The 17,040-nt window shown below is 42.5% G+C and overlaps 1 protein-coding gene across 9 annotated transcripts in view; it reads left to right on the top strand.

Annotated features, from left to right (window-relative positions):
* The first annotated feature begins 619 nt into the window (after positions 1-619).
* ERGIC2 (ERGIC and golgi 2) overlaps positions 620-17,040 on the top strand; it is a 46,094-nt gene continuing 29,673 nt past the window's right edge. For 4 of the 9 annotated variants that reach the window (XR_016213658.1, XM_089304796.1, XM_070049596.2 and 1 more), the window contains exons 1-5: positions 620-668; positions 10,563-10,705; positions 12,493-12,601; positions 14,732-14,778; positions 16,278-16,348. Coding sequence is in view for 8 of the 9 variants with exons in the window: in XM_089304796.1 (XP_089160922.1) it covers positions 10,600-10,705; positions 12,493-12,601; positions 14,732-14,778; positions 16,278-16,348 (333 nt within the window). In the remaining variant the exon portion in view is untranslated. Of the gene's footprint in view, positions 669-896; positions 1,120-7,758; positions 7,835-7,971; positions 8,137-10,562; positions 10,706-12,492; positions 12,602-14,731; positions 14,779-15,084; positions 16,349-17,040 lie in introns of those variants that run through there. The other 5 variants (XM_089304794.1, XM_089304795.1, XM_070049598.2 and 2 more) reach the window with 5 other exon arrangements.

Genomic DNA, 17,040 nt, shown 5'->3' with positions numbered 1-17,040 from the left:
ACCTGGGGACTCAGGCACAGTGTTGACAGGTGAGCACTGGGGGACCTTGAGGGACCTGTGTGTGACAGGTGAGCCCCGGGGTCACGGGGGCGCCGGGAACCTAGGGAGAACCCAGCCCTGTGAGTCGGAACTCTGACGTGTAGCTATCCAGTGTTGTCCGGGTCGGAGGGTCTGGCAGTACAGGATCCTACAGGGCTAACGTCGCGTAGGTCCTGGGCAGCGACAGACACAGGGAGCACTGGCGAACACCGTTACCGGTGCCTGGACAGGTTCTGTGCGGGGGGAATACCGACGCGTGACGGTCCCAGACGGCGCAGAGGGGCTTCCCAGGGTCCTGGCGCCCGGACCCGCACAGGCCGTGGGATCCGGCCCGAGCGCCGAGGTCGCTCGGTTCGCTCCGCGCCGTGTAAGGGCCGGGCCGCCCTGGCCGCGCCGCAGCACCTACAACAGGTCCCAACCTCCTTTCCGCTAGGACCCGCCCCTCTCACCCTGACCACGCCCCTCGACGCACCGAGCACCGCGTATCGCGAGAACTCCCCACGGGCTCTTTTCTGACGTTTCCCGCGGTGATAGTAGCTTCTCGCTCTCGCGATACTTCAGGGAACACGGGAGCCCGGGCGACCCGGGCTTCTGTGAAACATGGCGGTCGGCTGGGACCGTAACACAAGGTAAAGGACCGACGCTCCGCTGGGTGCCGTTCCTGTGGTCGTCCCAGGGCTGGGCCGGGCGGGAACGCGGTTCAGGCGGCTGGGCGCCAGGCGTGGGCGCGGCTTCCCGTCTACCTCGCTCGCTTCCCCGGCAGCGGGGCGGACGGAGGAGCCGCTTCCACATCCCCCGAACGGGGGCGTTCCTGGCAGGACCCTGGGCAGCGCTGCGGGGGGCAGCGCCCTGGCCCTGGCCCGGCCGTCCCCGCGCTGCCCGGCCCCTCGCTGGCGTGGCGATGGGGCCTGGGGAGCTCCCGGCGCTGTCCCTTAGCTGCTGGCAGCGCCCGGTGCCCCCGCGGCTGAGTCCGTGGGCGAGTGGGGTCTCGCCGCCCCGGACACGCTGGGCGTTCTTGGCTCCGCTGGCGCTGTCGAGGAAGGAACGAGGTCCCGGCCTCGTGCGGCTCGGGAATGGCAGGTGCGAGTGTCGGTGGACCCGCGGGGCCGTGGGGAGGGGCCGTGGGGTCTGGGGCCTGGGGGTCCGGGGGCCCGGGGGTCTCGGGGCCTGGGGGTCTGGGGGGCTTGGGGGCCGGGGGCCCGGGGGTCTGGGGGTCCAGGGGCCTAGGGGCCTGGGGGCCTGGGGGTCTGGGGGTCTGGGGGTCTGGGGGTCTGGGGGGCCGGTCGTACCTGGAGCCCTGGCCCGCAGTCGGAACTTGAGTATTTAGGGTCGGTGCCCTGCAGCCTGCCTCCACCGTGACGGGTGTTACAATGTTGCAAGGCTGGCTTTTAGAAACAGATACAGTGAAAAGCAGGAGTAGGTCACGCTTGCGGTTGTAACCAAGTATTCCCATTGCTCACCCGATACATTGAACTCTAGACATATTGGAAAGAAACAAGTCCGGTCTGTACGCTGAAAGACGACTTTGATTATTTAACTCATTTTCTTGTTGATCATCTTTTAAATGCATGCAAGCATCCAGTTCTCTTGGAGAGAAAGCATGAGGCTATTTAATTCCTTGGGTTTTAAGAGTGGGGGTGTTTTGTTCCTCTTGATGGTAAACTTTTAATTCACAACTGAATATTGATGTGGCTGCGTGGTACACAACAAACAATATTTCAAGTTTGAAAGAGTTCCCAAAGAAAATCAGGCCCAGTCCGGAATAGTAACAAAGGTGTAACCGACCCCAGAAAATTGTGTTCTCTGGGGGTCAGTGATTTAACTGGAAGAAACGGAGAACTTGATTTTTAATAGAAGTTACTTTTAGGCAGTGTGTTCCATGCTGCGAATCCCATTTAACCATTTCCCTGACTTTTTCGATAACATAGTGACTAAATAACGCCTTTCTGCGCCTCAGTTTCTTCCTTGGTAAAATGAGAGTGATGGTATAGAGATCCCTGCCTCCTGGGGCGCTTTGAGGTTTACATGTGCTTCAGTAAGCAGCGCCTTTGGAGCAGGATCTCCCGCCAGCATGCAGTGTTAGCTCTGGTTATTTTTTATTTGCATTTTCTAGCTTCTGTGTTTACAAAACTTGCCTTGATACTTAGTCAAAATATAGACTGGAGAAGATATATTTAAAAATAATTTCTGTCTGACTCCTCCAGTTGATTAAAATACTGCTTGGTGTAGGTGGTTATTATTTTCTTGAATTCCATCTTTCAGGTGCTTATTTCCATAAGCTGCTATCTTTATAAGGCGCAAGTTCTTTGTTTCTGCTTTTTTTCTCTACTTGGTCATTTGTTGGCTGTGCTGTTTGCTTTTGAGAACAGTCATTCTCTTATAAATGCATTTCATATATCCCTGACCCTTTCCTCACATGTTCCTTATGCTTTGGCAATGTAATTTTCTTTAAAAGATGTTATTTATTTATTTGAGAGGTAGAGTTACAGACAGTGGGAGGGAGAGACAGAGAAAGGTCTTTGTTCCGTTGGTTCATTCCCCAGATGGCCACAACGGCCTGAACTGTGCCGATCTGAAGCCAGGAGCCAGGAGCTTCTTCCAGGTCTCCCATGTGGGTGCAGGGGCCCAAGGACTTGGGCCATCTTGTACTGCCTTCCCAGGCCATGGCAGACAGCTGGAGTGAAAGAGGAGCAGTCGAAACCGGCGCCCATATGGGATGTGGTGCCACAGGCGGAGGATTAACCTGTGCCGTGGTGCCGGCCCCTCGTACTGTAGTTTTGTGCATTTTTGTTGAGTAGCTGCTCTGTAGGAGTCAAGGTGTTCCTTGCGTGGGATATCCTTGTCTTTGCCTCAAATTGTTACTAGGCACTTTCTGTTGGAACCACTGTCAGTGTGTATCATCCTTACTCTGTGACAATATCAAAAAAGTTTGGATGTCTTCCTATTTTTCCCGGAAGATGTTAATAGTGAAATCTCAAATATCCTGTAAATCTTTGCATTTCTCCAGTTAATTAGAAACATATTTATTAAATGCCTCATTTTTATCTTGATGAAACACTAAGATGGGTGCCAGCATTGTGGCACAGTAAGTGCAGACAGTGCAGGCATCCCATATCTCAGTGTTGATTCAGGCAAGTCCTGGCTGCCCTGCTTCCCACCCGGCTCCCTGCTGATGAGCAAGGGAAGGCAGTGGTGCCTGAGCCAGAGATACCGATGTGGGAGAACTGGATGGGTTCCCGGCTTTGGCCTGGCCCAGTCTCTGACTTTGAATTTTAGTGTATGTGCTGCCACAGCAAGCACTCTATCTGACTTTCAAATAAATAAACCCTTAAAATGAAACCCATGAGTTTACCATTATTTCCCCATTTTCTCTTTTCAGTCTTGTAGAGGGGGAACTCTGAATTTGAGGATCTTGCCAAGTTTGTCACACAACTAGTGAGTGCACATGTGTTGAAAAACTAGTAAATGCCTAGGTAGTCAGGTTTTCCTCAGATTTTAACCTCTTACTTTGTTTCCAAATAAACTTTTTTTAAAAATTATTTTATGGCTGTTAGATTTATTTAACTCATGTTGAGGTAAACAAAATTTTAAATGTTTAATTTAAAATAATTGTATAAATTTATAATTAATAGGTGCAAGTTTTAAAGTAAAATTAAATTGTTTTTTGGGTGCAGAATATCTAGTGGTTATAAAGTGGAATTAAGCTATCTTATAAAATGGTTTCTGCTGTAAAGTATTCTCCCTCTCCCCCCCCCCCCCCGCCTTTTTTTTTAAAGATTTACTCATTTTTGAAAGTTGGGGAGAGACAAATCTCCCACCAGGTGTTCACTCGCCAGTTCACTGATACACCCAGTCGTGGGACAGGCCAAAGCCAGGAGCTTCATCCAAGTTTCCCACATGGGTGGCAGAGGCTCAAGTACTTGGGCCATCTTCTGCTTTCCCAGACCAGTTAGCAGGGAGCTGGAGCTGGAGTGCTCAGGACTTGAATTAGCACCCACTTGGGATGCTGCCACTGCAGTCCTGGCTTTACCCACGCCACAACAGCAGCCTCTATAAAGTATTCTAATGCGATATAATTAGTTTAAAATTAGAGATGTATTAAGTCTTAGTTTTTGCTTCTGAAGTTCAGAATATTTGTTTTACGTCCTCGCCCATTATTGTTAATTGCTGATAGTAGTTTTCCAAGGCTGCCGTAACAAGTTACCATGACCTGGGAGGCATAAAACAACAGTAGTTTGTTTTCCCACCTGTCTGAAGTCCAGAAGTCCAAAAGCCAGGGTGTTGGCGGTGTCCTGCTCCCTGTGAAGGCTCTGGGGAAGAATCACATCATCTCCCTAATTTCTGGAAATCTGTGTGCTCCTTGGAGTATGGATCCTTTTTTGAACCTCAGCCTTTCCATGCCCATCTCCCTGCGTGCCTTCCTGTGTCCTTTTTTTTTTTTTTTTTTGTTAAAGATTTATTTATTTATTTGAAAGAGTTACACTGATAGAGAAGGAGAGCAGAAAGAGAGAGAGGTCTTCCATCAGCTGGTTCACTCCCCAGTTGGCTGCATTGGCAGGAGCTGTGCTGATCAGGAGCCAGGAGCCAGGAGCTTCTTCCGGGTCTCCCATGTGTTTGCAGGGGCCCAAGGACTTGGGTCATCTTCTGCTGCTTTCCCAGGCCATAGCAGAGAGCTGGATAGGAAGTGGAGCAGCCGGGTCTCGAACCGGTGCCCATATGGGATGCTGGCTCTTCAGGCCAGGGCGTTAACTCACTGCACCACAGCACTGCCCCCCCACCCCCATGTCCTTTTTATAAGGACAAACCAGTCATTGCATTTTGTCCTAATTCATTAGGATAGCATCTTAATAAATTATATCTGAAAAAAAAAAAAAAACCTAAGTGCAAATAAGTCTTGTTCATAGATAACAGGAGTACAGACTTCAGTATCTTTTTTATGCACTGGGAGACATAAATCAAATCAGAATGTGGCCATAGGTTTTAACTGATTTGGTGTTTCTCATACTGCTAAATAGATGTTAAAAGGAGAAGTTAACTCATAAAAGTTGGGTCTCAAGAGACAAATTTTGTTTTTATTTTTGCTTGGAGAAGTAATTAAACATAATTTCATTGATTAAAATGTTTCATGAATTCTATAATTTGTACAGGCCATCTGGTGGTCTCATGGTGTTCAGATGAATACAGTGTTGACACATAGGCTGTTTTACAGCACTTAGATTGGTTGTAAGGGCTGTCTGTGTTCCAGCACGTAAGGGGTTCCTCTTAAACAGATTTTCAAAGTAGTGCTTTAGTTTTAACTGTCATCAGTGACTTTTTGGAATGACTTTGTTTGCTAATATACAGTATAGTTTACATCAAAGAAAACAGATGTGGTACAGGAGATAGTGAGGTTCTGAATAGCAACACCAGCTAGTGTGTAGAGGACTCTAGTGCAGTGGCTCCTACATTTTTGAGGATCAGTGCAAACAAATATCTATAGAAGAAGAAGAAAATGAGAAAAAGGGCAGATTTGATTGCTGACATAGACCTACAGTTTTTAATTTTGCTAAATAAGGATATCCAAAAACAAAACACATTAAAACCTCTCATCTCCTTTGATCATTTTGGAAAGGAACTTTATGTAAAGGACATGTTAACCCACAAAAAGGAAGTAATCTAATAACGAACAGATTTTTAAATTGAGGAAGTCTATCTGTTAAAAAATTTCCTACATTCTTGTTTTCTCCATTTAGTTAGAGACTAGAACATTTTGTTATAGGGGCAGGTGTATAGCATAGTGGTTAAGACGCCTCCATCTCACATTGGAGTGCCTGGGTCCAATTCCCGGCTCCAGCTCCTGACCCTGGCTTCCTGCTAATGCAGACCCTGGAAGGCAGCAGTATTGGGTCCCTGCCATTCATGTGGGAGAGCTGGATTGTGTTCCAAGCTCCTAGCTTCTCTCTTGGCCTTTGAGGGTGTTTGTGGAATGAACCATTGGATGGGTGTGGATGTTCTCTCTGCCTCTGAAATGAGTAACATTAAAAAATTGTTACAAACTGGTAGTGATTTCTTGAAAGCATTGATCTATGGGAATTTCTTTTTCTAAAAATTATTTTATTTGAGAGGTAGAAAGAGTACTCCCATCTGCTGGTTCACTCCCCAAAATACCTACAATGGGCAGGGCTGGGCCATCCTGAAGCCAGGAGCCTAGAACTCAGTTCAGGGCTCCCACTGAGTGGCAGGAACCCAACTACTTGAGACATCACTTGTTGCATCCAAGAGAGTTCATTAGCAGGAAGCAGAAATCAGGAGCAGAGTGAAGACTTGAGACCAGGCACTCGAATGTGGAACCCAGGTGTCCCAAGAGATGTCTTAACCACTGTGCCAAATACCCACATCTGACCTGGGATATTTCTAAATGCATTCTTGAAAATGACACAGCAAGCTGATTAGAGAAGCAAATAGTTTGGGAAGGAAGCAATGGAACTGGGTAACTGAGAAGAGTGAAGGGGCTTGAGAACACCACTGAAAATGAAGACAAGACCTGTCTTAGGACATTGAACACCTTGATGGACAGTGAATCCCACTCAGTGAAAATTTGAATTTTGGATTGCAGAGGTGCAGGTAAGCCAACACTTGACTTTGCTGCTTTGCGTGTAGGTTTGCAGGGAAGGTTTGCCTGGAATTAAAATGGAGGTCCCTGGAGTAGAAGAACTGTTAAGCTTATATGATAAAATGACTGGCTGGTGGGCTGTGAATGAATGGCATAGGATCATTAATTTTGAAGGATTACAATGGAATGTGAAAGAAGAGAAACATATTGGTGATCCAGGTGCTGAAGTCATTAAGGAAATTATGAGTATACCCAGATGTTGGTGGAAGGTGGCAGCAAGCAGTGGAGTGAGTCAGTGTGCACTGTGGTTGGAACAGACTCAGAGCTAAGCTGCTTGGGATGAAGTCCAAGTTCTACCACCTGCTGTGTGACACTGCAGAAAGTATTTGTTTTGTGCCTCATTTCGTCATCTATAAATTGGAAAATTGTATCTGCTTAAGAATAATTAAGAGGATTAAAAATTAATTTTTACAAAGTGCTTCATATGATACCTAGTGTGAAACATGAATGTTGGCTGTAGTTCTAACTATGTAGTATACATATGTGTTCACTGTTAGGAGGATGAAGTGGATTTGATTGGGAAGAGACAGTTGGGAAATTAGATAAAACGTGGTACTCTTTTACCCTGAAAGTCTCAGAAGTGTAAGGATAGGAAGGAAACTAAAACAAGAGAAAAATCAAGTTTCGTAAAGAGTGCAGGTAGACTGCTTTTAGAAAAACTAGGTTATTGTATGACTTACTCATGTCAAAACAGTGACTTTATGGAGTCGTGTGGCAAGTATTAGAGATGGAATGGATTTCCTGGAGGTTGGTCCATGCTAAATTACAGGCAGGAGACAAGAGGAACAGCAGACTGGCAGGTGCCATATTCCAGAAAGATAATGGAAACTGGAGATGGGGGAAGCCAGAGAGAGTTAGCCGAGTAGAGTATTTGGGCTAGATTTACAAGGAGGGAATACTGAATATGTTGATGCATTATTAGGGGTTTGTGCAGCTAACCAACCACTTGTTTGCCTTATGCTTGTACTTATGTGTGACTTTAGCATTCATAAAGCTTCTTATATGTAACAGTATAGCAAGTTCCAGAAGTTGAATTCACTGTTTTATCCACTTACTCAACAGGTCTGTCCTGACGATGTGATAACCACTATTCTTGGTGTTGGGATACTGTAATGAACATAACCGAAAAAAATCCTTCTCCTTGTAGGTCTTCTATTTTTGTGTAGTTGTTAACTTAAATGTGACACTTTGTTACAGTTTCAGTTGTGCTACTATGGATGTTGTGGGGGAAATTACTTTCCTTCCTTCCCTTGATATTTATTGACTACCTGTTTTGCCAGTCATTGGAGATACAAAGATCAACTCAGACAAGGTTCCTGCCCTAACAATACAATGACGAAAACAGAAAATGAAAAAAGCAATGAGAAATGTTCTGATAAAGTACGGTGTTCTAGGAGCACATATACTTTGAGAGCTGTGGAGGCTTTTTGCTCCACAAGGAAGAGGTGAGAAGACTGGGATTGAAAAATAGGCGGGAGGGGCTCTGGCACCGGCACCCATATAGACTGCAGTTCGTCCTGGCTGCTCCACTTCCGACCCAGCTCTCTGCTGATGGCCTGGGAAAGCAGTGGAGGATGGCCCAACTGCTCGGGGCTGTGCACCTACCTGGGAGACCCTGAAGAAGCTCCTGGCTGCTGGCCTCGGCTTGGCCCAGCCCCAGCAGTTGCAGCCATTCAGGAGTGAACCAGCGGATGGAAGATCTCTCTTTGTCTCTCTATTTCTTTGTAACTCTGCCTTTCAAATAAATAAATAAATCTTAGAAAAATAAAATAGAAGAGAGAAAGGGGAGAAAGAATATTTCTGGCAGTACCGAGCCTTTGAGGAATCAGAAGTGAAGAGAATTGGGTGTGAAGCAAGGTGAGCAGGACCCGAGTTTTGAAAGCCTTTGTAGACCATTTTACAGTGGAGTACAAACTCTAAGTGCAGCGTGAAGTTATTCAAAGAGTGTAAGAGAATTGCTGTAAGATCAGATTTTTATATTAAGAAAGACAATTCATTACCAAATGGGGAGTGAGGTGAAGGTTTAAAGAACAGAGGTTATTGAACCAATGCAGTGATGCAGTGTGGCATTTGAGACTAGAGTCCTAGAAGCAGTGCAGGGGGAGATTGGTGTTGGGGACTTCAGTGCCAGTAAGGAACTTGTTGATGGGACCTGGACACATTTTAGAGAAATGGAAGAACAGCTGAACTGTGTGGATGCAAACCATGTTTCTGGCCTGTGAATTTGGGTGTGCATGGTATTATCGTTAGGGTAGGGATATAGGAGGAGGAATAGTTTTGATAGGATGAAGTATTTGTTTTTGAGTTGGTTGAGTCTGAATGATCTTTGAAATGTCTAATGAAAAGCTAAGAGAAGGCTAGGAGATACAGATGTCTCCAGAAAGATTTGGGTTGGTAGTGAAGATTTGGGAGAAATCGTAGTAGACATTGAAGGAATGGGACATCACTTAGGGAAGGAGTGGAGTTAGAACCAAAGAAATATGAAATTGCAAAGTAGGCAAGACGTTCTTACAGGTAGGCTGGAGATCAGGACCACGGTGCCATTTTTGCTAAAGTGAGAAAGTGGTAGTCCTCTCTTTGGTGAAATTAGATAATCACTAAATTTCCATTGGATTTAATACTAAGGGGGTTGTTAATTACTTTCTGGGAGCAAGTTTGTTTAGAGATGAGAATATTAAAACCGTGTGCAGGAGAGGCAGAATCCCAACATGAGGCTCACTTTGACTAGCAGGTCCCTGGTCAGGGCCGCCTCTCCTGGACAGGGTTAGGGTTGTTGCCAGGCTTTGTCTCTGATGCTTTTCCCGGCACGAAAGCCTTTCCTGTGTTAAGCCCACCCGACAGATTGCAGAGAAGAGGACAGTCTCTTCCTCTCAGTGATTCCTGAAACCCCCTGACTGACCCTCCTATTACATGGTGATTTTATTACCACAGCATTGGTTTCTGGGAGTTCTTTATAATATCACCTACAGTATTATTTTTAAATTAGCTTTGTGAAATTATGCAGTCATCTGAGATTTGTCGCCATCTGTTTAGCTTTATTATATTTTTAATGTGATTAGCATACTAATCAAAACAGAAATAGCAGTCAATTGTTTAAGTAGTATTTTATAAAACTATGTAACTATGAAATTAAAATTATATCACAAGACAGTTAAAATCCTATTATCTATTTTTACCATTTTTTGTATAGTTTTCATTTTTTCTTGAAATTGTTTTCCCATCTCATAAAATTGAGATCATTAAGGCTTCTAATCTTTTTTTATTACCATACCATGAATTTTTAAATTATGCATTAAATATTTTCTTTTATAAGATTTTCAGTGGCTACATAGATAAAGACCTATTAAATTACCACAATCTGTATGGATACTATGAGTTTATTTTTCTTCTGTATTAAAAAAAAATGAGAAGTACTCAGATATTCCAGATATTTGTTCATAATCTAGGTTGTTGTCTTAGGATGCATTTCTGAAGAAGAATTTATATATTCAAAATATATTTATATTCAAAATATATTGATACTATTGTTAGCAATGTATGAGCATGCCTGCTGTACTTAATTATTACAGGGAATTTTTTTTATTGCATTTCCCAGTTTTATAGGAGAAATTATTTCTAAATGCAATTTGTGTGTTTCAATATTATGGATGTGATTGAGTTGCTCTTCGCTTTTTTGTGTGTGTAAACTGCCAGTCATTGGTAGTTTTTGCTGGGGTGGTGGAGAGGAGTAGTTATGAAAAAGTCTGAAGCTTTTTTTTCCTGAAGCGAAGTTGAGAATGTGAGGTTGTTATAAGGGCATTTGCCAATTATCCCAAAAGAAAGAAAGCCTGGTTCTCTTTAGGAACTCACTTATTCATAACTTATTCTTTAGCATGACTATATGAAAGAAGAAGAAGGCGTTCCTGAAGATGAGGCGACTGAATCGGAAAAAAACCTTAAGTTTGGTCAAAGAGTTGGACGCCTTTCCCAAGGTTCCTGACAGCTATGTAGAGACTTCGGCCAGCGGGGGTACAGGTGAGTGTCAGTGCAGCACCTCGGAGAGAAATGGGGCGATGAGGAAGCACCACCAGCGAGCTGTGCTCTGAGTGTGAAACTGTTGGGCCTGTCCTCCTGTCATGCTGTTTGCTGTTTTGTTTTCTGTATAGTAGTCAAACCAATGCCACCTGTGCATTTAGCAGCATTTATTAAGATATTAGTGAACAAATTATTCCAGTTTTACTGGGTATTCAGTTGTGTACACTTAACAATATTTTTATAAATAATTGAATCTGCAGTTGGAGATATTTAATGGTGCTAAAACGGCTTCGTTACTGTTTCAATCAAAAGTAAATCAGTATAGACATCATTAAAAACAATTCTTGTTGCTATCAAGAGGCACCACGAGCTCATGATTAGTTAAGAACTTAGACTTTGAAACTAAACTGCTTTCAGATTTCACCTCTGCTCCTTCCTTCTGACCTTGAAGAACTTCCTCATATCTGTTTGTGCCTTTATTCTCTGTGTCACTGTATCAGTTAGCCTAGTGGATACTGCCAAGTGCTCACAGTGAGGCCCAGCCTCCTGAGTACTGGGCATGGCTGCGGGCCTGCCGCTGCCTAAGCGGGCCTTGTGAAGGCCTATCTTCCTAAATGCAGTGCAGCTGCAGTAAGCAGGAGGTTTGGGTTATTATTAGATACTGCTTTCAGAAAAACTCCTTCTCATACCTCAGGGACATAGAAGGTGAGCCAGGAGCAGCATGACCCCAGGAGCAACTTGAACTTTGGCTTTCCACCATAAGTGTGTCACACGATGCTTACCCCCTTGCTTGTGCCTGCTTGTTATTCTTTTTCAATGATTAGTCCAGCTGTACATTCCTAATTGTTACGTTACTAGTTGACCCCTAGACTAAATAATAAAGAGTGCTGGCTGGAGCTGTCTGGCAGCACACTTGGGATGAAGGTGTTCATGTTTCGGCTCATCGTTTGAAACTCTACAAGTTAGGTTAATACTCATAAAATGCTTAGAGCAACATCTGGTAGAGATACAAATAAAATAAAAATGAACTATATCAGAAAAATATGTGTCTGTAACAATTTTTACTGCTGTTACTCTTCCCATAAAGAGCTAATAAGATAATAGACTTTACAAATAAGATCAACATTTGACAAAATGTATAAGTTCCTTACTATTTCTAGTCACTTATGATTACATTCTTAATGAAAATATTGCAAGTTCTTGTACAACTTTTTTTTTTCAGAGTATATGATAATTCTTTGCTTGTTAGATTATTCAGTCAGTTTTATAGATGGGATAATATACTTAAGAGATTTCAAAACAAAGTAGAATATTAGATACCTACAGATGTTATTTGAGGTGCTGGCAAAAAGATTGTTGTGGTTTGTTAGGATCCAAGAACTTATGCTAATTTGTTTTAAATAGAGATATAGGCCTGGACACATTGTTAAAAATGAAGGAACTACTTAGAAATTTGTCCTGTGACTATGCTTACTGTCATTTCTCCTATCTGTGACATTGCTATATACTCCTATAAAAAGCAGAAATATTCTGTGCTTCATAAAATTTTGGCACATACCGTTTTGTGAGAGATACCCTTAAAGAAAGAAATGCCTTCTCAGTAATATAAATATTTATGTTTGTATTTGTGCTCATTATCTGCATTTTCGATTCTTTTAGGGAAATATCTCTAAGAAATGCTTTATAATGTTCATTCAAACAGCATTCATATTAGGTGAATTTTAACTTCAGTTTCCTGTGGTTTGCTTTTTTGATTGTTTTAATTTTTTCTTTGTTGCATTCCTCAGTTTCTCTGATAGCGTTTACCACTATGGCTTTATTAACAATAATGGAATTCTCAGTGTATCAAGATACATGGATGAAGTATGAATATGAAGTAGACAAGGACTTTTCTAGGTAACGATTTTAATCTTGAAAAACATTTTAATCCAAATTATTTTGAAAACAGCATGCCATCTGGCTTATTTTAGTTTTGTAGAAATAGTCTTGAATAGTTTGTTGTGATTAAGTTTCAGATGAAATGTTTTAGAATCATTTAAATGCTAGTTAAAAATGGAGGTTCTCTGATTTAATATGTGCTTATTCAAGAAGTTAGAACATATATTCATGTATTTTCCCTTAGATGTCACTATGGCAGAAATTAACTGCTCTGTAGACTTTGAAATATCTTACTGATCTTTGAACTGACAAACGAATTGTCTTAAGTTACATTGTATAAACTTATAACTTAATTTTTATATATTATACTGAAGGTGAATTTTATATGTAAATAATATCACTTTTTTTTTTTTTTTTTTGACAGGCAGAGTGGACAGTGAGAGAGAGAGACAGAGAGAAAGGTCTTCCTTTGCCGTTGGTTCACCCTCCAATGGCTGCCGCGGCCGGTGCACCGCGCTGATCCGAAGGCAGGAGCCAGGTGCTTCTTCCTGGTCTCCCATGGGGTGCAGGGCCCAAGCACCTGGGCCATCCTCCACTGCACTCCCTGGCCACAGCAGAGAGCTGGCCTGGAAGAGGGGCAACCGGGACAGATTCCGGCGCCCCGACTGGGACTAGAACCCGGTATACCGGCGCCGCTAGGCGGAGGATTAGCCTAGTGAGCTATGGCTTCAGCCAAATAATATCACTTTTAAACCTTTAATTTTTACTTGTTTACTGGATTACTGTAACAGGCTCCAGTATTAAGATTGTACTAGAGGCCGGTGCTGCGGCTCAATAGCCTGATCCTCCGCCTGCGACGCCGGCACCCTGGGTTCCAGTCCCGGTCGGGGCGTGGGTCCTGTCCCGGTTGCTCCTCTTCCAGGCCAGCTCTCTGCTGTGGCCCAGGAGTTCAGTGGAGGATGGCCCAAGTGCTTGGGCCCTGCATCCGCATGGGAGACCAGGAGGAAGCACCTGGCTCCTGGCTTTGGATCGGCGCAGCGCCAGCCGCAGCGGCCATTGAGGGGTAAACCAACGGTAACGGAAGACCTTTCTCTGTGTCTCTCTCTCACTGCCCACTCTGCCTGTCAAAAAAAAAAAAAAAAAAATTAAGAAAGAAAGAAACAGAAAGAAAGATTGTACTAGAAAGGGAGATGCACAGTTTCTCTGTCCCAGTGCTTTTCCTGCCGTTTAATGGCTATGTGCTGTGGGAAATTATTTAATCTGGATGGGTCATTATATTATTTTTGCAGTACTCTCCTCACGGGGCTTCGGATCATTAAATAAATCAACATTTGTAAATTGCTCTGTACCCTTGGGCAAGTTTCACAGCTGAATTCTTTTGTGCCTCAGGTGGTTCATCTTTAACATGATTATCCCCTGAGATACCACTGATTTTTAAGGAATTTGTTATTGTTTCGTTTGTTTTTAGCACCAGTGAAACATTTCATGTTTTTGCAAAGAACTCTCAGATGGTTCACCACATGAGTGGAGGGGCATGTACAGAAGCCTTTGCGCTTAGCTTCTTCCTCTGGTTCTTACAGCATCTCCTAAACCTGTCCCAAGATTATCTGGAGCCCACTTTGAACTTTAGGCACCTCAAGACTCTTTGAGGCTCTAAAAAATCTATCATCCCTTTTGAAATCAGATGATAATTAATGGTGTGAAACTTTTTTTTTCTTTCAAAGACTTAATTTTTTCAAAAGGCAGACTGACGAGGAAGGAAGGAGGGAGAGAAAGAGAGGAGAGAAAAATCTTCCCTCTGCTGGTTCACTCTTCAGATAGCTGCAACAGCCAGGGCCAAGCCAGGAGCCAGTCTGGGCATTTGGGCCATCTGGTATTTGAAAATTACGTACTTGAACCATCACTGCAGCTCCTTAGAAAGTGTGTTAGCTGGAATGAGAGCCAGGACTCAGCTGGGATGTGAGATAACAGGTGTCCTAAGGCGCAGCAGAACCACTGTGCCACATGACCATCCTGCAATCCAAGTTCTTACTGTCTTGTTTCACTCTGTTGGAAGTCCAAGTTCTTCCGTTTATAGATCCATTGATTTTTTTGTGTGTTTTGCTGAATAATTTGTGGGTACTGATGATTCCTTTTTTTGTCTTGTAGCAAATTGAGAATTAATATAGATATTACTGTGGCCATGAAGTGTCAGTGTAAGTACACCTTTAATATAATGAATCTGTATGCTTTTTACATTTTAAAAATTGTCAATAAAAAGTATAAAAACCATTTACTATGTTTTAGCTTTATTTTTCCATTATATTTAAAATCTTTACAGTGATTTTAGTTAATAATGCAAGATATTCCTCAACACATGTTCTTTATGTTTCTGCTCCAAAAAAAAGATGCTTAACTTTTAATTAGTATAATTAAATGGGAAAAATTTTTGTTGGTCAGATTTCTAGTGTTGAGTTTAGGTGCCTTGCCTTCTTTTGTTGATGAAATACTGGTTTTTACAGCCCCATACCATTCCACGCATACCCAGCTTCACTGCCTGGCTTTACCACCATTCACTGAATGCTCATTTGAAAATACAGATGGAGGGGCAGGCACTGTGGAGTAGGCTTGGCTTCCCTGTGCGGTGCTGGCCTCCCCGATGGGCGCCCGTTGGTGTCCCAGCTGCCTCTCTTCACATCCATCTCCTGGGCAAGTAGTGGAAGATGGCCCTGCATCCACGTGGGAGATTCGGAAGAAGCTTCTGGCTCCTGCCTTTGGATTGGCCCAGCTCTGGCCATTGTAGCCATTTGGGGAGTGAACCAGTGGATGGAAGACCTCTCTTTCTGTCTCTTTCTCTCTCTCTGTCTATAACTCTGCCTGTCAAATAAATAAATAAAATCTTTAAAAAATATATGTAGATTGAGTTATGTTACTAGTAATACCTTTTCTGTTTTGTTCACTGGCTTCACTTAATTGTACTGGTAGAAGTGGAAAGATGTTAATATGTCAGATAATGTTGGACTATGAGGCTGCTTTTAATTTATTGAAGAACAGAGACCAAGAAAATGTTAGTCCAGACAAAATTGGTTAATTGTGAAATAGTTTTACCTAATTTAGGGAATTAACTTCTGGGAGATTTAATCTCAGAACAACCTAAAATCATTTTCTCTTTTCCATTTATTTTTCCTTCTGTTACTGCTTTTATGAACTATTTTGTATCTAAACTTTGAGTTAGCGTTACTACTGAATATATCATATTGTGACTTACTTTGTATGTTTGAATGCTGTTACAATTTTAGTTTTTCAAAATAAAGTTTGATTTTTTTAAAAGATTATAAGTACCTTTGCCTTAACATTTCTTTTACTCTCCAAGAACACTTGTTTTCTTGTAATTAATTTTGTTCAACAGACATTTAATACTGATCATTAGGTTTTGCCAGTTGTTACAAAGTTGTTTAATTCTTTAAAATTCATGCTTTTTACTATGGAATTCTGAGACATCTTGTTCACTGATCAAGAAATGGAAAAACATTATTGAATTTTTGAGTACCCTTCAACAGTGCTTTATAATGCTATTGTTTTAACTTTAGGACAAAGGAGCGGTATTGAAAAGCGTTACTGTATACGTTGTTAGTTTTTTGTTGGTGGTCTTAATTTGTTCATGTCACATATAGTTTCATGGTATATAATAAAACTTCATTTTCTTTTTATGCAGATGTTGGAGCAGATGTGTTAGATTTAGCAGAAACAATGGTTGCATCTGCAGATGGTCTAGTTTATGAACCAGTAAGTTTGCTTCATATGGTTTCAGAAATAAATGCTTTGAAGAATTGTACCCTTAAAGACATTTTTCATATTTGCTTTTAGTTTTGTCTGAGCTGGTTTTATATATAACTTTTATGTATTTCATAAGGAACCCATATTCTTTGTGAAAACTTTAGACAAGGGGGCTTTTATGTCTGATAGCAAAGCCTTGAGATAACTGATGTTAATACTAGAGAGAGTAGAAAGACTGTCAGGTAACCTTACTTTATATTTTTTGTTAATGCTTCCTAGTAAATTCCTTTTTTCTTTCAGCTGCTATAGTGATGAAACTTTCTCCTTTTCCTGTAATGATTTAGAAACTGATGTTCTCGTTGCATCTTTTACCGAAGTTAAGTCTTGAAAAATAGTGTAGCTATATTTCTCTTATTATCAAGAATGAAACAACATCTTTCTGGGAAATTTCATGGGTATTTGCTACTTGCTCCCTCCTTTGTATTTTTTTTCACCACAGCTTGTTAAAGGCTGGTATTCCTTTATTGTCTTCAAAGCACAAGTTATGCCTAACAAGGCTGATCCTGCAGAAAACACCGTCACAGTGGAGGGCAGGGATGGTGCTGGCGCGTCAGAATGAGAACCAGCTCTCCAGCAGCTTTCGGGACCAAGCAGGGAGCCCCAGTTACCTGGAGTTGCCCATTGCTCTCTGGCATTGTGGA

Source organism: Oryctolagus cuniculus, chromosome 9 (assembly GCF_051225735.1).
Source record: "Oryctolagus cuniculus isolate XC-2025 breed Fujian yellow rabbit chromosome 9, ASM5122573v1, whole genome shotgun sequence".
In the NCBI taxonomy this organism is placed as follows: domain Eukaryota; kingdom Metazoa; phylum Chordata; class Mammalia; order Lagomorpha; family Leporidae; genus Oryctolagus; species Oryctolagus cuniculus.
Note: the sequence above shows the minus strand (reverse complement) of the source record. Positions and strands in the feature narration are given on the sequence as shown.